Source organism: Xyrauchen texanus, chromosome 37, assembly GCF_025860055.1.
Source record: "Xyrauchen texanus isolate HMW12.3.18 chromosome 37, RBS_HiC_50CHRs, whole genome shotgun sequence".
Classification (NCBI taxonomy): domain Eukaryota; kingdom Metazoa; phylum Chordata; class Actinopteri; order Cypriniformes; family Catostomidae; genus Xyrauchen; species Xyrauchen texanus.
This window is the reverse complement of record NC_068312.1, coordinates 36,198,742-36,218,825: the sequence shown is the minus strand read 5'-3', so window position 1 is coordinate 36,218,825 and position 20,084 is coordinate 36,198,742. Positions and strand designations below refer to the sequence as shown.

Sequence of the window (20,084 nt, the reverse complement as noted above, 5' to 3'; positions counted from 1 at the left end):
ATGGTTGCTATGGTGTTGCTAGGTTGTTCTTGGTGGTTACTAGGGTGTTCTGGGTGGTTGCTTATTTGTCCAAGTCAAAAGAGCCCACCACCAGCTAAAATCATACATTTGACAGTTGCTATGCTGTTGCTAGGTTGTTCTTGGTGGTTGCTTATTGGCCCAAGTCAAAAGAGCCCACCACCAGCTAAAATCATACATTTGACAGTTGCTATGCTATTAATTGTTGCTAAATTATACATTTGACGGTTGCTATGGTGTTTCCAGGTTGTTCTGGGTGGCTGCTTATTGGCCCAAGTCAAAAGAGCCCACCACCAGCTAAAATCATACATTTGACGGTTGCTATGCTGTTCTTGGTGGTTGCTAAGGCATTGCGAGGTGGATATGTTCTTCCAACACAAGTCTTTGGATTTTATTTTACCAACTTTATGGTCAGCCAGCAAAAATTTTACATTTGACAATTGATATGCTGTTACTAGGTTGTTTTTGGTTGTTGCTATATGACCCAGGTTCCTCCTTCAATATACATTTATGGATAATTTTATTTTAGTCATACAGTGAAAATTGTACATTTGGATATTGATATGCTGTTGCTAGATTGTTCTTTGTGGTTGCTAAGGTGGGCTGGTTGTTTGCTACGTCTATAAGACTCCACCATCAACATAAATCTATGTATTTTTTTGTTGTTGCACATTTTATTTATATCTTATGGTCATCCAGCAAAATCTTTACATATGCCGATTGATATGCGGTTGCTAGGTTGTTCTTGTCAGTTGCCACAACGATGCTAGATGGTTGCTAGGTTGATATGACTCTGGTTCCTCCAATGAAAGTTATTGATTTTTTTGGGGTTATTTCCCATTTTATGGTGATACATCAAAAATCGTACATTTAAGTATTGATATGCTGTTGCTAGGTTGTTCTTGGTGGTTGCTAAGGTGGGTTGGGAGGTTGCTAGGTGTATATGACTCAGGTTCCACCTTCAACAGAAATCTATGGATTTTTTTGTTGTTGCACATTTTATGGTAATCCAGAATGCTTTTTACATTTGACGATTAATATGCTGTTGCTAGGTTGTTCTGGTTGGTTGCTAAGGTCTGGCTAGGTGGTTGCTAGGTGGATATGACTCGGTTTCCTCCAAGGTAAGTTTATAGCATTTTTTTGCCCATTTTATGGTCATAGAGCAAAAATCGTACATTTGACTATTGATATGCTGTGGTTAGGTTGTTCTTGGTGGTAGCTAAGGCATTGCGAGGTGGATCAGTTCTTCCAACACAAGTCTTTGGATTTTATTTGACCAATTTTATGGTCAGCCAGCAAAAATGTTACATTTGACAATTGATATGCTGTTACTAGATTGGTTTTGGTTGTTGCTATATGACCCAGGTTCCTCCTTCAATGTACAGTTATGGATAATTTTTTTTAGTCATACAGTGAAAATTGTACATTTGGATATTGATATACTGTTGCTAGATTGTTCTTGGTGGTTGCTAAGGTGGGCTGGTTGTTTGCTACGTCTATAAGACTCAGGTTCCACCATCAACATAAATCTATGTATTTCTTTGTTGTTGCACATTTTATTTATATCTTATGGTCAGCCAGCAAAATCTTTACATATGCCGATTGATATGCGGTTGCTAGGTTGTTCTTGTTGGTTGCTACGACGATGCTAGATGGTTGCTAGGTTGATATGACTCTGGTTCCTCCAACGAAAGTTAAAGATTTTTTTTTGGTTATTTCCCATTTTATGGTGATACATCAAAAATCGTACATTTAAGTATTGATATGCTGTTGCTAGGTTGTTCTTGGTGGTTGCTAAGGTGGGTTGGGAGGTTGCTAGGTGTATATGACTCAGTTTCCACCTTCAACAGAAATCTATGGATTTTTTTGTTGTTGCACATTTTATGATAATCCAGAATTTTGCTGCATGTTTTATGGTAAGCCAGCAAAAATGTGACTTTTGACGATTGATATGCTGTTGCTAGGTTGTTCATGTTGGTTGCTGTGGCGTTGCTAGATGGATATGACTCAGGTTCCTCCTTCAGCGTAAATTTATATTTTTTGCCCATTTTATAGTCATATAGGTAAAAATAGAACATTTGACTAATGATATGCCGTTGATAGGTTGTTCTTTGGTGGTTGCTAGGCATATATGACTCAGGTTCCACCTTCAACATAAATCTATGGATTTTTTTGTTGCAAAAATTGTTCATTTGGCAATTGAAATTCTGTTGCTAGGTTGTTTTGGATGGTTGCTTATTGGTCCAAGTCAAAGTAGATCACCATCAGTGCACATTTGACAGTTGCTATGCTCTTGCTAGGTTGTTAAGGTGTTGCTTGGTGGATATGACTCGGGTTCCTCCAACTTAAATCTATGGACTTTTTTTTTGTTGTTGCCCATTTTATTGTCAGCCAGCGAAACTCGCACATTTGGTAGTTGCTATGCTGTTGCTAGGTTGTTCTTGATGGTTGATGTGCATAGCTAGGTGGTTGCTTACTGGTCCAAGTAAAAAAACAAAAAAACATTAGGTATTTATGATACTCTGGTCTATCCATTTTATGGTCACTTAGCAAAAATAATATGGCTGATCGCTTATAAGTGATAGCACACCTCTGCTTGCTTTTCATTAGTTAACCACTAAATAACAATTAAATATGATTTTGTACATTTTTGAAACATCATTTTTGTACATCAAAGCAACAGTTCTCTTCTCTTAATTTATTGCTCACCATCATCACTGTTGTCATCCACCAAAATGATGTCTTTTAGGAGATATGCTGTGTAATGTTCTCTAATCTGCCTTATGATGATATTTTAACAATAATGACAATTAAATTGCACTTTAATGTGTTTTCCTTAAACATCATCCAGAAGCAAAAATAACAAAATTGGTTATTAGACTTAAAATTTAAGTTTTATTTTACATTTGGGTTTTACAACTATTAGGATAAAAGGGAACATATATCAGGGTTTGTTCATATACAGCAGGCCAGATCATGTAAACGCGCTACAGTATCATTCTGCACCACTCAACAGCTCTTGGACAGTCACATGACTGCATTAAATACAATGAACACTGTCAAGGAGATAATTTCTCGATTTTTGAAAATTCATATAAAAATATCTAGAGCATTCACTTTACCTCATAAGAACCATCCTGTATTAAAAAGCTGCAAATAAAAAGATACACTAGATGCCAAAACCATAAGACATTATAAACATGCACATCAGCACCAACATTTACTTAAGACTTAAAACATTTGTGTCTCCATATAAAACAATAAAAAGAGACAGATCAAAAGTCTCGTTTCCACAACGATATTGCATAAAATTAATGCCACAATTAGTTGTATCCACTAGGGACTTTATCAGAAATAATGCACTGTTGCTATTTGGGAACCCTGCTTCAAGTCAATTGCACTTGTGTACGAATATCAGGCATTAGACTTTTGGGTGCGGGAAAAATCCTGTTGCCCAGGCCTGAGTTCTGAGAAGGAGAATGTACTTTAAGTGGGAAAAGAGAAGGTTATTTTGGGGGGAGACCAGCGCATGAGTTTCACCTTAAGAAATTGATTCAGTGTTAATCATGATTATGCAAACTTATTAAACAGGATTCTAGGGTTGCGTAGGTCAGTTTGGTTGAGAGTTTGAGATTTTGAAAATAACTTGAACGTGTTCCTGTTAAAAAGAATAGTTCACCCAAAAAATTTAAATAGTCATCATTTACTCAACCTCGTGTTGTTCCAAACCAATATGACTTTTTCCATGGAACACAAAAGGAGAAATGTTGAAGAACGTACCGGCCACTCTTTTCCATTTTATTAAAGTGAATGAGGACTGGGACTGTCAAGCTCCAAAACTTATCAAAAAAAGCAACATAAATGTAGTCCATGTGACTTGTGTGTTATATTCCATGTCATTTAAAGCCACACGACAGCAGTTTGTGAGCAACATAAAATTTAAGTTGTTATTCACTGAAAATAAAACAAAAAGATTACAAATAATGTGCACTGATAAGTCTTGTGATTAAACAGATTTGATATTTTTATCTACAGCAGAGGGAAAGATTTTCAGTGAATAACAACATCAATTTCAGTCCGTTCCTCACATAAGCTATCGTATGGCTTCGGAAGACTTGGAAAATAGTGCAGGAGTCGTTTGGACTACTTAATGGTGCTTTTGTTTTTATTTGGAGGACTTATTCACTTTAATCAGATGGAAAAAAACAGCATACAGAATTTGGAATTTGCCATGAGGGTGAGTAAATAATGACCAAATTATCATTTGTTTGAGGAGGGGCTGAACTATCACTTTAAAGCTAAAACTGACAGGTCAATGACGTGCAAAATAAAGACCAAATACAGAAATATGAAAAACAAAAACAAACAAACAAAATAAAAATCCCTTCGGCCAACAGTGTTTCAATTAACATAATATAATAATCCAAAGGTTCTCTCGTACTACAGTAGTTAATAGTAAGACTATGAGTTGCAGGAGAAAAGTTGTGCATGGATACTAGGTTAGAACTGATCCCGCCAAACTCCTAGAGCCAGGAACAGGGATGAACCAATTTAAAAGTCCTGATTCAGTTTCTCCTGGAATATGTAAAGGTTATTGACTGTCGCCAAGGCAACGATGTTATCCTGAGGATGCCAGGATGTGTATAGGATCTTTCGGCTGAAGTCGAGGCAGTCCACGCCGATCTCGTTTCTCTTGCGCCTGCTGCCCGCACTCACCCGCCAGGTCTTGAGCGGGCAGCCAGGCAAGCCGTTCTCCCACGAGGCTTCCAGGGTCACATCGCGCTGGCCTTCACGATCAAACATCCGGAAGAAGTTGTTATAGGAGCCGGTCATGACCTCACTGAAAGAGGAGATGAATTATGTTTTTTGATTTTTGACTTTTATATGAAAATGGACAACAGTTTAAGGTAATGGTATAGCTGGAATATCATTGAAACCAAATAGCCATTGTAACATTTTGTTTTACTTCATTTTAAATCGAAGCATGTTTGCCACGCTGTTTTTCAGCAAATAAACAAAGGAAGAGTGATACTCTATTTATCCATCAGTCTCTCTCTCTCTTTCTGTGTGTATGTGTATATATACATGTAGAATAATGTACAGATTTTACTGTTTCGGAAGGAAATTGGTACTTTAATTCACCAAAGTGGCATTCAACGGATCACAAAGTATAGTCAGGACATTACTGATGCAATTTCACTATTTGAAAAAAGTCATTTTGATCAAATCTAGAAAACCCTCCAATGTGGCTGAACTAAAGCAGTTCTGCAAAGAAAAATGGGCCAAAATGCCACCACAGGTTTATTAAAGACTGATCTTCAATTATAGGAAGCGTTTGGTTGCAGTTGTTGCTGCTAAAAGGTGGCACAATCTTTACATATGCCGATTGATATGCGGTTGCTAGGTTGTTCTTGTCGGTTGTCACGACGATGCTAGATGGTTGCTAGGTTGATATGACTCTGGTTCCTCCAATGAAAGTTATTGATTTTTTTGGGGTTATTTCCCATTTTATGGCGATACATCAAAAATCGTACATTTAAGTATTGATATGCTGTTGCTAGGTTGTTCTTGGTGGTTGCTAAGGTGGGTTGGGAGGTTGCTAGGTGTATATGACTCAGTTTCCACCTTCAACAGAAATCTATGGATTTTTTTGTTGTTGCACATTTTATGATAATCCAGAATTTTTTTTACATTTGACGATTAATATGCTGTTGCTAGGTTGTTCTGGTTGGTTGCTAAGGTCTGGCTAGGTGGTTGCTAGGTGGCACAACCAACTATTAAGTTTAAGGGGGCAGTTAGTTTTTCACATGGGTTATATAGGTGTTGGATAACTTTTTGGTTAAAAAAAAAAAACTAAAAAATAAACAACAAGAAATCAGGAAAATCACTAGCTTCTCATCTTAATTTTTAACATATTTCTCCTCACTGTCGCCACCTAGTGATAATGTGATATTGTATTCGATAGAACTTTTAAGTTGCGGTATATTCAATAATTTTATAAACTTTGCCGTTTTTAATCTTTGTGGTTAAGTTTAGAAATAGGGATAGTTGTAGGTGTTATGGTGATTCACATACAAGGCAAAGGACATTTTTGCCTCGCATTGCTCGCGCGAGTTTGACCGCTGCATTATAAATGTGTTTAAACTCACGTTCATGCGAAGTAGGTAACGTGAACCCGCGAGTATTCCCCCTTCTCTTCTGGAAAAGGACAGGATGAGGGGCTTCTACCACTTGGTTCATAGTAAAGTTCAACCAATAGCTGGTATCAAGTAGATGCGCATATTTTCAGAATTTACCAGGTAGTCCAACTTCCTCGCTCAATTTCCTTCAAGCAATATCTTTTTTCGTCCGATCTCTGTACATGTATGACGTTGTGTCATACAACTCCGGGTGCCCACACACCGCTACAACAATTTTTTCATCCATTTTTCCAGATTTCTTCTGCTATTATGTCATTACGTCAGTGACATCCGGACCATCTCAATACTGATAGGCTTTCGCGACAACGTGTCATGCGGATTTTTACACGAATTAAGCCAATGAAGCGATTTCGCGTGTTCCAGTCGTGCCGTTCACGCTGCAAATTCGCACCTTAGAATTGACTTTGTATGTAATCGCGCCGTGCGAAACGCTTGCTTCGTGTTGCATGTGAACGCACTATAAGGATGCTCCAAGTAATGCCCCATTGGATCATAAAGCAATTCTATTGGTTAAAAGGACAATTAATATCCTATTCAATCACTGTATGAATTATGTTGTCTTAACTGTGTAAATATAACATAAAATAACTTTTAAATTATTTGTCACATATCATATTATTAAACCGAAGATATAAATGCTGAAATTAAACATTTATCTGTTTTGTTTTCTCGATTTAGCTCACAAGATAACCGGTTAGCCTATTAGCTTAGCAAACCACTAGAGTTTTCTCCTCTTAATTTTTTTTAATTCAGTTTTTAATATTTGTGTTTAAGGTTAGTAATAGGGGAAGGGATGGTTGTAGATGCAAGGATGCTGCAAGACTCCAAATAAACACAACAAAGTGTATGAATGTAACATCCAACCAATTGCAGTGTGTGTGTGTGTGTGTCTGTATAAGTCAGCACTCTGTTAGTGACAGATAAAAGCATCAATCCTCAATAGATCCTCTCTATACACAGTTCATGTCTGTTTGGGGTTTGCTTTGGATTTGCTTTTATCATTATCAAAATATACAGGAGCTCATAGCTGAATGGGATATGCGGGGTAACACTTCATAGTGACGGCTCACACTGAACATTACGGTACATGAGTCTAACTTCAAAACATCATCTCACCTGTCATCACTCCTCCAGCAGCACTCGAACTTATCAAAGATACAGTCGTTCTCATAGAGAGAGCACAGCTTACTTTTGAGATAACCATGAACCTGATGAGAGACGAAGAAACATTAATGTCACATTTGTACGATATTCATAGTTTACATTTAAAAGACAGCAGCAGGGAAAGCTACTCATGAATATTTCAATGAATGGATGTTTACAGAATGAATAAAGTATTTAAAATGGGCAATTAGATCCACATTACAGTAATATCAAACAATTAGGCCAATAAACGTCCTTCTAAACATCCTTCTACTCACAATAAGGAAGTAAAAAAAGTGCCTTTTTTATATTACAGACAACTTTTCATGTTTCATTCAAATTCCAAAGCATGAAACCCCATATGCATATGCTGTTTCTTGTTGTCTTTAACATTCTGAGCTTTATCTTAACCTTTATAAATCCACAGTGACTGAAAAAATTGTATCCATGAAATTTCACCATTAAATACCAGCAATGGATTCCTGTCGCCATCTGGTGGTCAGAGTAGACCAAGCCGCAATATCGTCATACCTCGTAAGTTTCCACCGGTTGACTCTCCATGTGAAGGTCCCAGATCTTGAGGGTCAGGTAATCTCTGGTCATCATGTATCGTCCGCTGTGACTGAACTTCACGTCTGAGATGGAGGAGATGATTTCAGAGAAGAAAGAGCGTGTGCTGGGGTCTTCAGGCTCCTCGAACGCTAGACGTGGAAGAACATAGTGATAAAATAGTTACAAGCACACCGAAAAAGCCTTGAAGTCGAACCGATAGTGGTTTTGCCGATAACGATAAACAAGGTGGTGGAAAAAGCAGATAACCAATTAATTGGAGTCTTTTTTTTTTATATATATATATATTTTTTAGGGCTGTCAATCGATTCAATTTTTTAATAGAATTAATTACATGGTGTCCCAATTAATTAACCGCGATTAATCGCATATACAAATATTTGCTAAGAAAACCCCTCATATAACAATAATTCAATATATAATGAAATAATTATACATACTTATCTTGAAATATTTAAAAACTAATAATATATACACTCACCTAAAGGATTATTAGGAACACCTGTTCAATTTCTCATTAATGCAATTATCTAATCAACCAATCACATGGCAGTTGCTTCAATGCATTTAGGGGTGTGGTCCTGGTCAAGACAATCTCCTGAACTCCAAACTGAATGTCAGAATGGGAAAGAAAGGGGATTTAAGCAATTTTGAGCGTGGCATGGTTGTTGGTGCCAGACGGGCCGGTCTGAGTATTTCACAATCTGCTCAGTTACTGGGATTTTCACGCACAACCATTTCTAGGGTTTACAAAGAATGGTGTGAAAAGGGAAAAACATCCAGTATGCGGCAGTCCTGTGGGCGAAAATGCCTTGTTGATGCTAGCGGTCAGAGGAGAATGGGCCGACTGATTCAAGCTGATAGAAGAGCAACTTTGCCTGAAATAACCACTCGTTACAACCGAGGTATGCAGCAAAGCATTTGTGAAGCCACAACACGCACAACCTTGAGGCGGATGGGCTACAACAGCAGAAGACCCCACCGGGTACCACTCATCACCACTACAAATAGGAAAAAGAGGCTACAATTTGCAAGAGCTCACCAAAATTGGACAGTTGAAGACTGGAAAAATGTTGCCTGGTCTGATGAGTCTCGATTTCTGTTGAGACATTCAGATGGTAGAGTCAGAATTTGGCGTAAACAGAATGAGAACATGGATCCATCATGCCTTGTTACCACTGTGCAGGCTGGTGGTGGTGGTGTAATGGTGTGGGGGATGTTTTCTTGGCACACTTTAGGCCCCTTAGTGCCAATTGGGCATCGTTTAAATGCCACGGCCTACCTGAGCATTGTTTCTGACCATGTCCATCCCTTTATGGCCACCATGTACCCATCCTCTGATGGCTACTTCCAGCAGGATAATGCACCATGTCACAAAGCTCGAATCATTTCAAATTGGTTTCTTGAACATGACAATGAGTTCACTGTACTAAAATGGCCCCCACAGTCACCAGATCTCAACCCAATAGAGCATCTTTGGGATGTGGTGGAACGGGAGCTTCGTGCCCTGGATGTGCATCCCACAAATCTCCATCAACTGCAAGATGCTATCCTATCAATATGGGCCAACATTTTTAAAGAATGCTTTCAGCACCTTGTTGAATCAATGCCACGTAGAATTATGGCAGTTCTGAAGCCGAAAGGGGGTCAAACACAGTATTAGTATGGTGTTCCTAATAATCCTTTAGGTGAGTGTATATATATATATAACTAAAAAATATTCAGATAATTAAAATGCTTTACATTCTTGTAGCAGAAGAGTTCATCATTAACAAGATACAAAAAGCGGCTTTAAAATACAATGTATTGTTTACTACCATATTATTGATCATAAGATCATTGTCACACAGTTCACAGTAATCATTACACAAGTGAATTTGTCAATCAGTTGGAGATTTATTATGAGGGCTTGTTTAAGGACCCGTCAATGTACAACTGCATCAGACATGCTTGTGTAGCGTCTCGGGTGCGTTGCGTCATAAAAATAAAACTTTTAGGTCACTGTGTCAAGTTAAATCTAGTTTAATACTCAATCTTTAAACGCATCTTGATCCCTTTGTTCGCATTTGCGCTCCTTCAAGTGTTTTGAATGCAAGAACGTAATGCATGTATGTGTTGTGGGTTGTTTTCTTCGCTGTATAAACTGCGCATTGCTCACACAGCTGAAATTTGACATACTGCCCTCTGGAGTAAACAGGTGGTACTACAAGCTTGCATTACTCAGGAATCCTCCTTATTACAGTCCGGGGGCATTGCGATTAATTTCGTAAATTTTTGGAACGCGTTATTTTTTGTAAAATGAATCGCACCGAATTAACGTGTTAAATCGACAGTCCTAATACATTTATATATATAAAAACACACACATATATAAATATATATATGCAGACTAAATTTTTTACACCTACTTTACTTATTCATATGATTTTATAATCAGCCAATCATGTGGCAGCAGTGCATAAAATTATGCAGATATGGGTCAGGAGCTTCGGTTCATGTTCAAATCCATCCATCAAAATTGGGAAAATGTGATCTGAGTGATTTGCACCATGGCATGACTGTTGGTACCAGGTGGGCTGGTTTGAGTATTTCTGTAACTGCTGATTTTCTGGGATTTTCACACACAAGTCTCTAGCGTGTATAGAGAATGGTGTGAAAAACAAAAAACATCCATATTGCGGCAGTTCTGTAGAAGAAAACGCCTTGAGGTCAACGGAGAATGGCCAGACTGGTTCGAACTGACAGAAAGTCTACGGTAACTCAGATAACCACTCTGTACAATAGTATTGAGCAGAATAGCATCTCAGAATGCACAACATGCCAACCCTTGAGGCGAATGGTCTACAAATGCAGAAGCCCAAATTGGGTTCCACTTCTGTCAGCCAACAGCAGAAAGTTAACAGCTCTCTCTTGTGTACATAACATGCCCTATATGAAAACCCCATCAAATTAGGTCTCTGTTATTTCCTGAGTTAACCGCTCTCTCGGTTCATTTTTAACCGTTGTTATTAATCGAGCAAATTCTTAATGCCGGTTAACTGTCTACATCCATAAAATATTTACAATATCACTTAAAGTTGATTTAAAAACTTCTATTCTATCTATTTATTTGCAAAATGGCCAAATATACTGTATGCCAATTAATCGGCCTGGATGATATATTGGTTCATCACTAATGTGGATGTGGCCTAAAAGGCTGTGAAATATGGGAAGATTTTACTGTGTATGTGAAAGGATGTCACTAACATTTTGAATGCTGGTCACACAGAGCCGACGCTCTCATATCACACAGTCGCACTGAACCCTTGCTGCTGCCGTACACAAACGTGTTGCACTGGAGCGGATGAAACTCTGATGCCGTGATCACCTCTGTCAACTCCTCCATGTTAGCCGGCTTGATATCAACAATGTCTGAGAGCGGTCAGTGGTTAAGAGCTAAACTTCAGATAAAACATGAAATATTAAAGCAATTCAAAACAATATTGCCCAATAGCATCACAGCCCACTTCACATCATCTAATCAAATCCAGATGGACACAAACCCGCCCTCCTTTATTCACCGGTGAATATCCAGTTTCCCATAAACACATCACATTATGGAACTTAAATGTGGGTCAATCCTATTTCATGTCGTTTAAAGACCTCGCTGGAAACGACACAGATCTAATGTCCTGTTGTTAGCGTCGCTATATGTGTGTCAACACATACACGAAAAAACAGGATACTGAAGCTTCGGTCGGTGAAGTCCAGGTGCCACAGGTTGATCCGGAGGTCATCAGCAGATAGATAAGTCTCGTTGTCACTGTTTACTGAGATGGAGTTGATGTGGTACGTGTGAGCATTGGCGTAAACGCGTCTTGGGCTCGCCTCCACCATCAAATCCATCGGCTGGAATACTGGAACCTGTGAGGAATCATTCGGGCTACGGTTACATGGAGATTAATGATACAGAGAGAGAGCAGTGATGTTATTATTGATAAGAGTCCTATTTTATGTGCCATCAGTCAAAGTAAACAAGAGCATGTTCGTGTCGGAACAAACCCGTAGTGTTGTCAGTGATGAAGGATGCCTGAAGCGCCCATCTTCCTCTTTCAGGTTATACCCCTCGGGTCTCTTGTCTCGCTCACTGATTTTCCATAGCTTGATGGTTTTGTCTACATACAAGGCAATGGTGATGTGTTTTAGTAAAAAACATTGTTTGCACATTTCACAGCAGAAAACATAAATAGGGCTCTATGATTTGCGGCAACCAGTCGTGAAAATCGAATCAACTACAGTACTTCACGGAATTTGACATGTATATCGGATAAAGCCTTATGCATAATGTATGAATTCACAATTAATCAAAATTCAAATCACAATATGTCATTGTGATGGTGAGCCTGTGGATCAGTCTCCCATCATGGAATTTTACTGTGTTCCAAGGACACTCCATTTTGCAATATTTATTGGGATTTATTGTCCAAATATTTGTATCCGTCCTATTCATTGGCGTTTTAACTCTCATTTATCTCTTGTTCTTATGTATATATTCCACTGTATTCTATTTAAGAATGGAATTGAGGGTTAGTTTGATATAAATTAATGGTTTGTTGCCATTAGCAAAGGTGGGAACATTTTGTATTTAAACCAGCTGCCACTAGTGGAGAGGAACAATGAAAAAAGATGGACGATGAGTGTTTGGAGCACATGGACAAGGTTGCTCACGCTGCTTGAGTGCAATATACTCCGGCCTCCATTGTTTAGGGTGGTGAGTTGGTAATGCGCTCTTAGTATCAAAAACAGGCATGCGACCTTGGTTTTATGTTCGCTTTTAAACATGCACATTTTGCACCTCTGATTGATTAAACATATTTTGGAACGCCATTCCTTCTCCTGGTGTGATCTCTCCTTGTGACCGCTCCGGTCTCTATCACAGTCCTAGTGTGATATTAGCACGCTGCACATGCAGGCTTTTTATTTTTATAATTAAAACAAAGCCGTTGCGTTTTTTTTTATCAATAGGCGATATCGCAAAATGCTTATCTGGGGGTGGAAAACTAGTCAAATACACACAGAAACTGAAAGGGCTTCATTGAGTTTTGCTCAATACGGCTTTGTCTACATTAATCCGGATACATTTGAAAAAAGTGTTTCAGTTTCAACGCTCTCGGCCGCTTTCAAGCGTTATTCAAAAGTTGCTCGTCCACACTGAAAGCGTGTGAATGCGCTTAAATCCCCTCACGGCGCATGCAAATCAACGTTGCATGTACAGTCTGAAACACAATTGTTCTCGTGTTCTGTCGCCGGACACCAATTCCGATTAGAATTCCCGTTGCCAATTCCGATTAGAATTCCCGTTGCCTTTGAAGGAATGCAATGTGAATGTACAAAAGTAACATTTATCTTTAACAATGCTATCAAAGTGAATATCAGGCACAACAGCACTGCTATTACACAGGGCGCAAACATCTTGATTGCTTTGATTAAATGAATCACATGACCACAAATTGTTTTCAGAAATCATAGTTTTCCCAGACCACAGTTTTTACGACGCGAAGATGGCGTATTCAAATGTATTCACTTGGAAGAGCGTTTTCAAAAAGCTGTTTTCGCTGACAAATACGCTGTTTCAGTGTGGACGGAAGGACAACACGTAGAGAAAAAGATGCGTTTTCAAACGAAAGCATACTAGTGTGAATGTGGCCTGAAGCGTGAATGCAGCCTTTCAAGCTTAATCGCTTAAGACCACATTTCGGTTTCAATCTGAACTCAATCAATAGTGTAGCCTTAATGAATACCTATACCAATGTCTCAGAAGTCAAAGTTTGCTGGTTTCAAAGCATTTGCAATGGTTTTATCCCATCATGTATAGGTGGTAATTGCTGCTTTCACAACGGTCACATCTGTAACGTAGTTTTCTTTCGTCAATGTGAAAACAAGAACGATGATAAATTTAATATGACATGTTCTTAGTAATGCCAATACCCTTCTACATTCTGTAGCTATCATTATTTCTGGATAGTGCATTTGCATTCAGAGTTTTGATGAGTGATGATAATTACACTGTAAATAAACCATAGGATTTTCATATCTACATTTTCATATTTAAATCGATTTGCAGACGGGTTTTAATGGGTCATTCAATATCGGCGGCCGATACATAGGTGCATCCCTAAAACAAACACATCATTTGTAACTAACCGTTTGTTGACAACAGGAAGTGTGCAGCATTTTTCTGAGGAAGCCAGCGGATCTTGTTGATCTTCTCCTCGATTTCCAGACTCTTCAGATAGTCGAACTCAGGCTCATGACTTTGGAACGTGCTGTAGACGTTATAATCCGCACGGCACTGCGCAAGACTCTTACTCTGACAAAAAACACAGATGTTACTCGTTATTCAGCAGCATGTCTTCAATGGTGCCGGCAATTGGCATCATTGACCGAATAGTCCGCTCAATAATAAACATTTTGTCATTATTTACACTCCACATTACTCCAAAACCATTAACTGTGTTAATTCAGCTCTTCTATATGCAATGAAAGCACAGAGTGTCTGACAACTGTCATGGACGAAAACCATAAGAGAAACATAAAAGCAGACTTTTAAGAACTCAAATGGTTTCGGTCTATTCCTCACATAAAGCTATCATATGGATTCAGATGACTTGGAATATAGACGTAGTTGAATGGATTACTTTAATGGAGCTTTTTTAATACATTTTTGGAGCTTGACAGCCCGAGTCCCCATTCACTTTCATTTTATGGAAAAGAGCAGTGTTTACAATCTTTAAAACATCTTCAAAACACGTTTGGAACAAGGATGAGTACAGACTAAAATCTAACATTTGGTGAACTATTCCTTTACATTTACAGTGATCCTTCAGTAATCCGTCTTACCTCTTGTTCCTGTTGGAAGATCACTATTCTTCCACCCCTGTCTCCTGTGGCCAACAACTCCCCGGAATGATTAAACTCCACCGCAGAGATGATGTCAGCTAACAACACACACACACAATACTGATTGAATAATTGAAAAAAGCAACTATATAACCATACTATTTCACTGAGTATTCTCAAGAACATAAGTGACTGTTTGTATTTGTGTGTGTGGGCATATGCAGAGCCTGGCATTAAAAGGCATCTCTGGCATCTGCAGGCACAGTACAATCCAACAACCCCCAACCCTTCTCTCCCTAAGAATAACAATTTCTCTCTCGCTCTCTCTCGTATTACTGTGGTGTGCAGCAGGGTGGTGCTGGGCAGTGCCATGTTCTGACTCAGCTCTGAAGAACAGGCCGTTTGTTTACAACACATGCACAATAAACCCTCATATGACTACACTTTGAGAAACATATGTTGTTTTGATCCGTCTACAGTCCCCTAATGCAGATAAAGTTAAACAGGACCTCTCACTAATTCATAATATAATATAATACATCAAAAGTATTACATTATATTATATTAAAGGGGACAGTATGGAAAATGCTAATAAAAACAAAAAGGACTGATTTGTAAATTATATTCACCCTTGCATTACATTTGTGTTATTTCAAATCCACTACTACAGCACATTATTTGATGTTTTACCTTGTGAATTTAATTATTATTATTAAAACGCTCATTACACACCAGATGATTGCAACCCGCTCCAAAATGTTGAGACAGTTGAGCGTTTACCACTATGTTACATCACCATTTCTTCTAATAACACTTAAGCGTTTGGACACTGAAGACACAAGTTTGTTTAGATTTCATCCATTACGCAGGTCTTCAGCTGCACAATTATATGGGGTTTTCGTTGCCGTATTGTGTACTTCACATTCAATAATGTGCCACACATTCACAATTGCAGGCCAATCTAGCACACGCCATCTACTTACACAGCCATGCACTTGCAATCCGGGCATTATGTGGTTTGCCAATGTCCTGCTGGAAAATGCAGGGACGTCCCTGGAAAACACTGCATCTAGATGGCAGTATGTTGCTCTAAAATTTGTATAGATATTTCTGCATTAATGGTGCCCTCACAGATGTGCAAGTTATCCACGCCATGGGCACTAACACACCCGCATACCATGACAGACACTGAATTACAGCTTGGATGGCCCTTTTTCTCTTTGGCCCAAAAAACCTGAAATGTGGATTCGTCGAACTACAAAACCCGATTCCACTGTTCTACTTTCGATCTCAGATGAGACCAAGCCCACAGAAGTCGCCAGTGCTTTTGAACAGTGTTGATGTACAGCTTCTGCTTTACATAGAAAAGTCTTGGAGTTTGCTTGACAAAGGTTTACCCGAAGTATTCCTGAGCTCATGTTGATGATATCCATAGCAGATTCATGATTGTTTTTAAGACGGTGACGTCTGAGGGATCAGAAGACGCATTCAGAAGTGGCTATATTGTGCACTGTAGAGGATAAAATGCCCCAAATCCTTTCCATTTGACTTTGGGGAACATTGTTCTTAAAGCACTGGATTATTTGCTGACGCATCTGTTGACAAATTGGCGAGCCTCAACCCATCCTTGCTCTTAAAGGATCAGGCTTTTTAGGAGGTGATTACCTCACCTGTTTAACATCTCATGATTCAAATCACGTTGTTATTTCAACTCGTTAGATTGTTAATAGTCCTAATTTGCCCGTCTGAACTTTGCTGGAGCATGTTGCAATCGTCCGATTTGAAATTAGTGTGTGTGTGTGTGTGTATATATATATATATATATATATATATATATATATATATATATATAAATGTAATTCAGAACGTAAAACATCAAATAATGTGTTGTTGTAGGGCTTTCAATATAGCACAGGTTTAATCGAATTTATGAATCAGTCCTTTCTGTTTTTATTAGCATTTTCATCACACTCACACATTGCCACGATACCATCATTTTCACACTGGTGCTGTATTCATGTTCAAACCGAATAACACCGGTATTACCTCTGGTTGAATGCTAAGAGGTACTATGGTGTCATTTTCGTTAAGCAATAGCCTACACAAAAACGCAAGGCAGCATGATTTCAAACTTTGAACTGGAAAAAATGAAGTGCAAATAAAATGTGAGTTGTGAAAATGGCTTTTCAACAGTTGTGAAGGGCAACATCTCTTTGCCAACGAACCTACTTCATCTGTGCAGTCTCTCCATCATGTGCCACCAGTCAGGTGCAAATACATCAATTATTGCGGGTTTAATGCAGGTGTTCTATTCCCTTTCATCCCAGGACCCAGTTTAGCTGCTTCAGTAGGGTAATGACTTTGAATGTGAGTGAATACATTTGTTTTGTTCCCTGCTAGGGCTGAAATATGTTCACGATATTGCGATATGACATATTTGCGTACCGTCACGCAAGAATCCATCCATGACAACAGGTGGAAAATTACTAATACAAATTAAGATCTAAAAACTATTTTAAATGTAAACAAAATAATTATAATGATATAATAATCATTGAAATAATCATGTTGCAATAATTCATGGTTCACGTTGAACGTGTTTTTGTATTATTTTATGATTTAATCACAGATGTATAGAGGCTAATATAAAGTGGCCCAGCAGAGTTGCGCTCACAATGAACTGAACTCAGGGCACTTCCTGAGCTGAGATGTCTGAGGTCATTTGCAGCATTCTCATAGACGATACTATCCTTGCAAAATGTTTTCCGAAGACTGAAACAAAGATTGAGAACACTTTACATACGCGTGCTCCACGAGACGGCGAGCCTCCAAACAAACAGCACATCAGACATGAGCATAGACGGCTTTTCTGTTTCTTCAAGTGCGTGTCTGTGTGTCTAACAGCATTTCTTGTGTCATTCTGAAGCCAAGACGTCTTACAGTTACTCACCATGCACATTATATTCACTAGCTGCAATTAAACATCATCTGTCAGTGCGCGTACTTTGCTGCCGTGTAATCTGATACGTTGGTAAATAACATCTGACATCTTTCAATGCATTATTTAGATTCATTTATTATGTGTCGCAAACTCTTAGGCAACTATTCTTTAAGGTTATTTTATTGATATTGGAAGTTCCATTCTTAATGTTTCCCTCTTTTCCCCATTATAAAAAGTCACACCAGTGTTGCCCTTTGTACAGAGTAAAATCGGTAACACCGTGGCGACTGTACTCTCACAGAGAAATCGTAAGGATTCGTAAGAGCTGCATAAATCAATAAAATTGTACGAGTTTGGTCGTACGACTTTGTACATGTTTTACAACAGCCAATCAGGTGACTCTCGCTATTCTCCTTCTAAAACACAACAATCCATCATACATTACATATTCTTTCTGCTTCATATTATGCTTTGGGACTCTATTCTAGGGTTTGGGTATGGATATACAATTAAGAAACACGTACACAACATCTGACACACTGAACTTTCACTTCCGCCTTACACATCTAGGGATTTGCACGTCAACAAGTCGTACAAATGTATAGAAACAACCTCGTATGACTTCATACGAATTAATCACCTCTTACAAATTCATACGACTTTTCATGAGATTGAATTGGATTTTTCAATGATGGCCAAATGTTTTCGGAGTTGGGATTGTAAAACCAAAGCCACTTTTAAGAACAGGGTTCCCACGTCTTTTCAGCAATGAACATCCTTGAATTTTCCATGACCTTTGTAGTCATTTAAAAATACTGGATCAGGATTGCACTCGCAAAGAGCTATTTCTCACCAATAAAATATGTCCGATTTAGCATAACTTACTATAGTGAAGAAACTGTATTCGTCATAGAAATTTCCATGAATGTTTCCAACTTTACGGCAAAAGAGAACAAACACAACCAAGTTTTCCTAAACCTACGTTTCCCCCCAAAAATGTCTATAATTTCTACTAAGAATTTCTACAAGCCTATTTCAGTTATTAAACAAATATTATCGATAATTACAAAAAAAACTGTATTAGTAAAACTGTAGTAACTTGGTATTAGCCACCAAAGAAATCTTCAAATCAAGAAATTAAACAAAATGACAATATTTCTGAAAGCTTTTTAAGTTTTTATACTATTTGGTACTATAACTGAACTGTGGTATTTTAGAAATGTGTAATTATAGGTACTACGATTATCACATCATGTAAGTAGTCAACATGTTTTGTTGCCTTTAGAATTCCACAACAGAAAATATCAGCCTGTTTGTATCCCTGGAATCTTGCAGGTAACATCAGGAATGTCTTACCTTCAGCTACATCATCATCCACTGCCCCTTTGACCTGGGACAAACACCAGCTGCTCGGACCGTCTACATCTCCTGAAACCGAAGACACATTCACACTGTATGTCCAACATGAAGACCACATTGAAAGAAATATTCTGTAGGTTTACGTAGTTTAAGTCTTTAAAATCTTGATAAAATTGATTAAAAAAAAAAAAAAAGATATCCTCTAAGATTGACTGGATTTGGAGGAAAGCTGTTTAGTCCAGTAGCCTCTGCCAAACATCTGACCACAACAGCATCAAACATGTGATTATCTGAACATGAATAATAACATTGAGAGGTGGGGCTTTGTTTCTATGAACAAGAGGTGCAATTCAAATCAAATGTAACAAACCCAATCACTCCTCATATACAACATACTTAAAATGACCTAATCAGGCGTCTCGAAATAAAGGCTCAATTTAATTGCAGTGCAACGCATAGCTGAACATTACATTCATGCATGTATTAAATGAAATATTAAGAGTTCACTAATAATAAGTTTTACGTACCTTCCATGCTGGGAGGGACCTCGATCAATCCTGGGCCTCTTTATTTTCGATCTTGATTTCCAAAGCGTCAATTGTTCTTACTCGATTATTGAAGAAAGATATTTTGATTAGAGAATAGCGTTTTTGTTAAAAGAGGTTTGATTTCATAATTCCCTCAGTACAAAAGCGCGTTTAGTCTCTCTATTAGATCCGCACAGTAAACATTTCCCACGCACACACGATGTGGACGTGCGTGAGCTGATGACGTCACGACGCAGGAACCCCGACAGTGACCACGTGTTGTTGATCGCGCAGTAAAAAATTAGCACGGTAACCATCGTTTCCGTTTAAAAATGTATTTTATTGCCTTGCTCTACCTTGAGTTTTTTGTTTTTTTTTTAAGTGTTTTTTTTTGTGTGTGATTTGTGTAAGATTTATGTATGTCTTTTGTTCAATAAAAAAAAAACA

General features: G+C 38.2%; 1 protein-coding gene across 1 annotated transcript; it reads right to left on the bottom strand.

The window, feature by feature from the left end:
* Window positions 1-2,896: 2,896 nt before the first annotated feature.
* Window positions 2,897-19,877, bottom strand: ppp2r2aa (protein phosphatase 2, regulatory subunit B, alpha a). The gene is made up of 10 exons (XM_052108283.1): window positions 19,638-19,877; window positions 19,108-19,179; window positions 14,811-14,908; window positions 14,115-14,280; window positions 11,973-12,085; window positions 11,657-11,834; window positions 11,178-11,342; window positions 7,893-8,062; window positions 7,335-7,426; window positions 2,897-4,858 (listed from the first exon to the last, which is right to left on the bottom strand). The coding sequence occupies exons 1-10, from the start codon at window positions 19,642-19,644 to the stop codon at window positions 4,570-4,572; spliced, it is 1,350 nt and encodes a 449-aa protein (XP_051964243.1). The 5' UTR covers window positions 19,645-19,877; the 3' UTR covers window positions 2,897-4,569.
* Between the last annotated feature and the right edge of the window lie 207 nt (window positions 19,878-20,084).

Coding starts and splice junctions, on each gene's coding strand:
- ppp2r2aa (XM_052108283.1), bottom strand. Junction 12,086..14,114: donor CTTCCTGTTGTCAACAAACG/GTTAGTTACAAA, acceptor CCTTGTATGTAG/ACAAAACCATCAAGCTATGG. Junction 11,835..11,972: donor CATCACTGACAACACTACGG/GTTTGTTCCGAC, acceptor GATTCCTCACAG/GTTCCAGTATTCCAGCCGAT.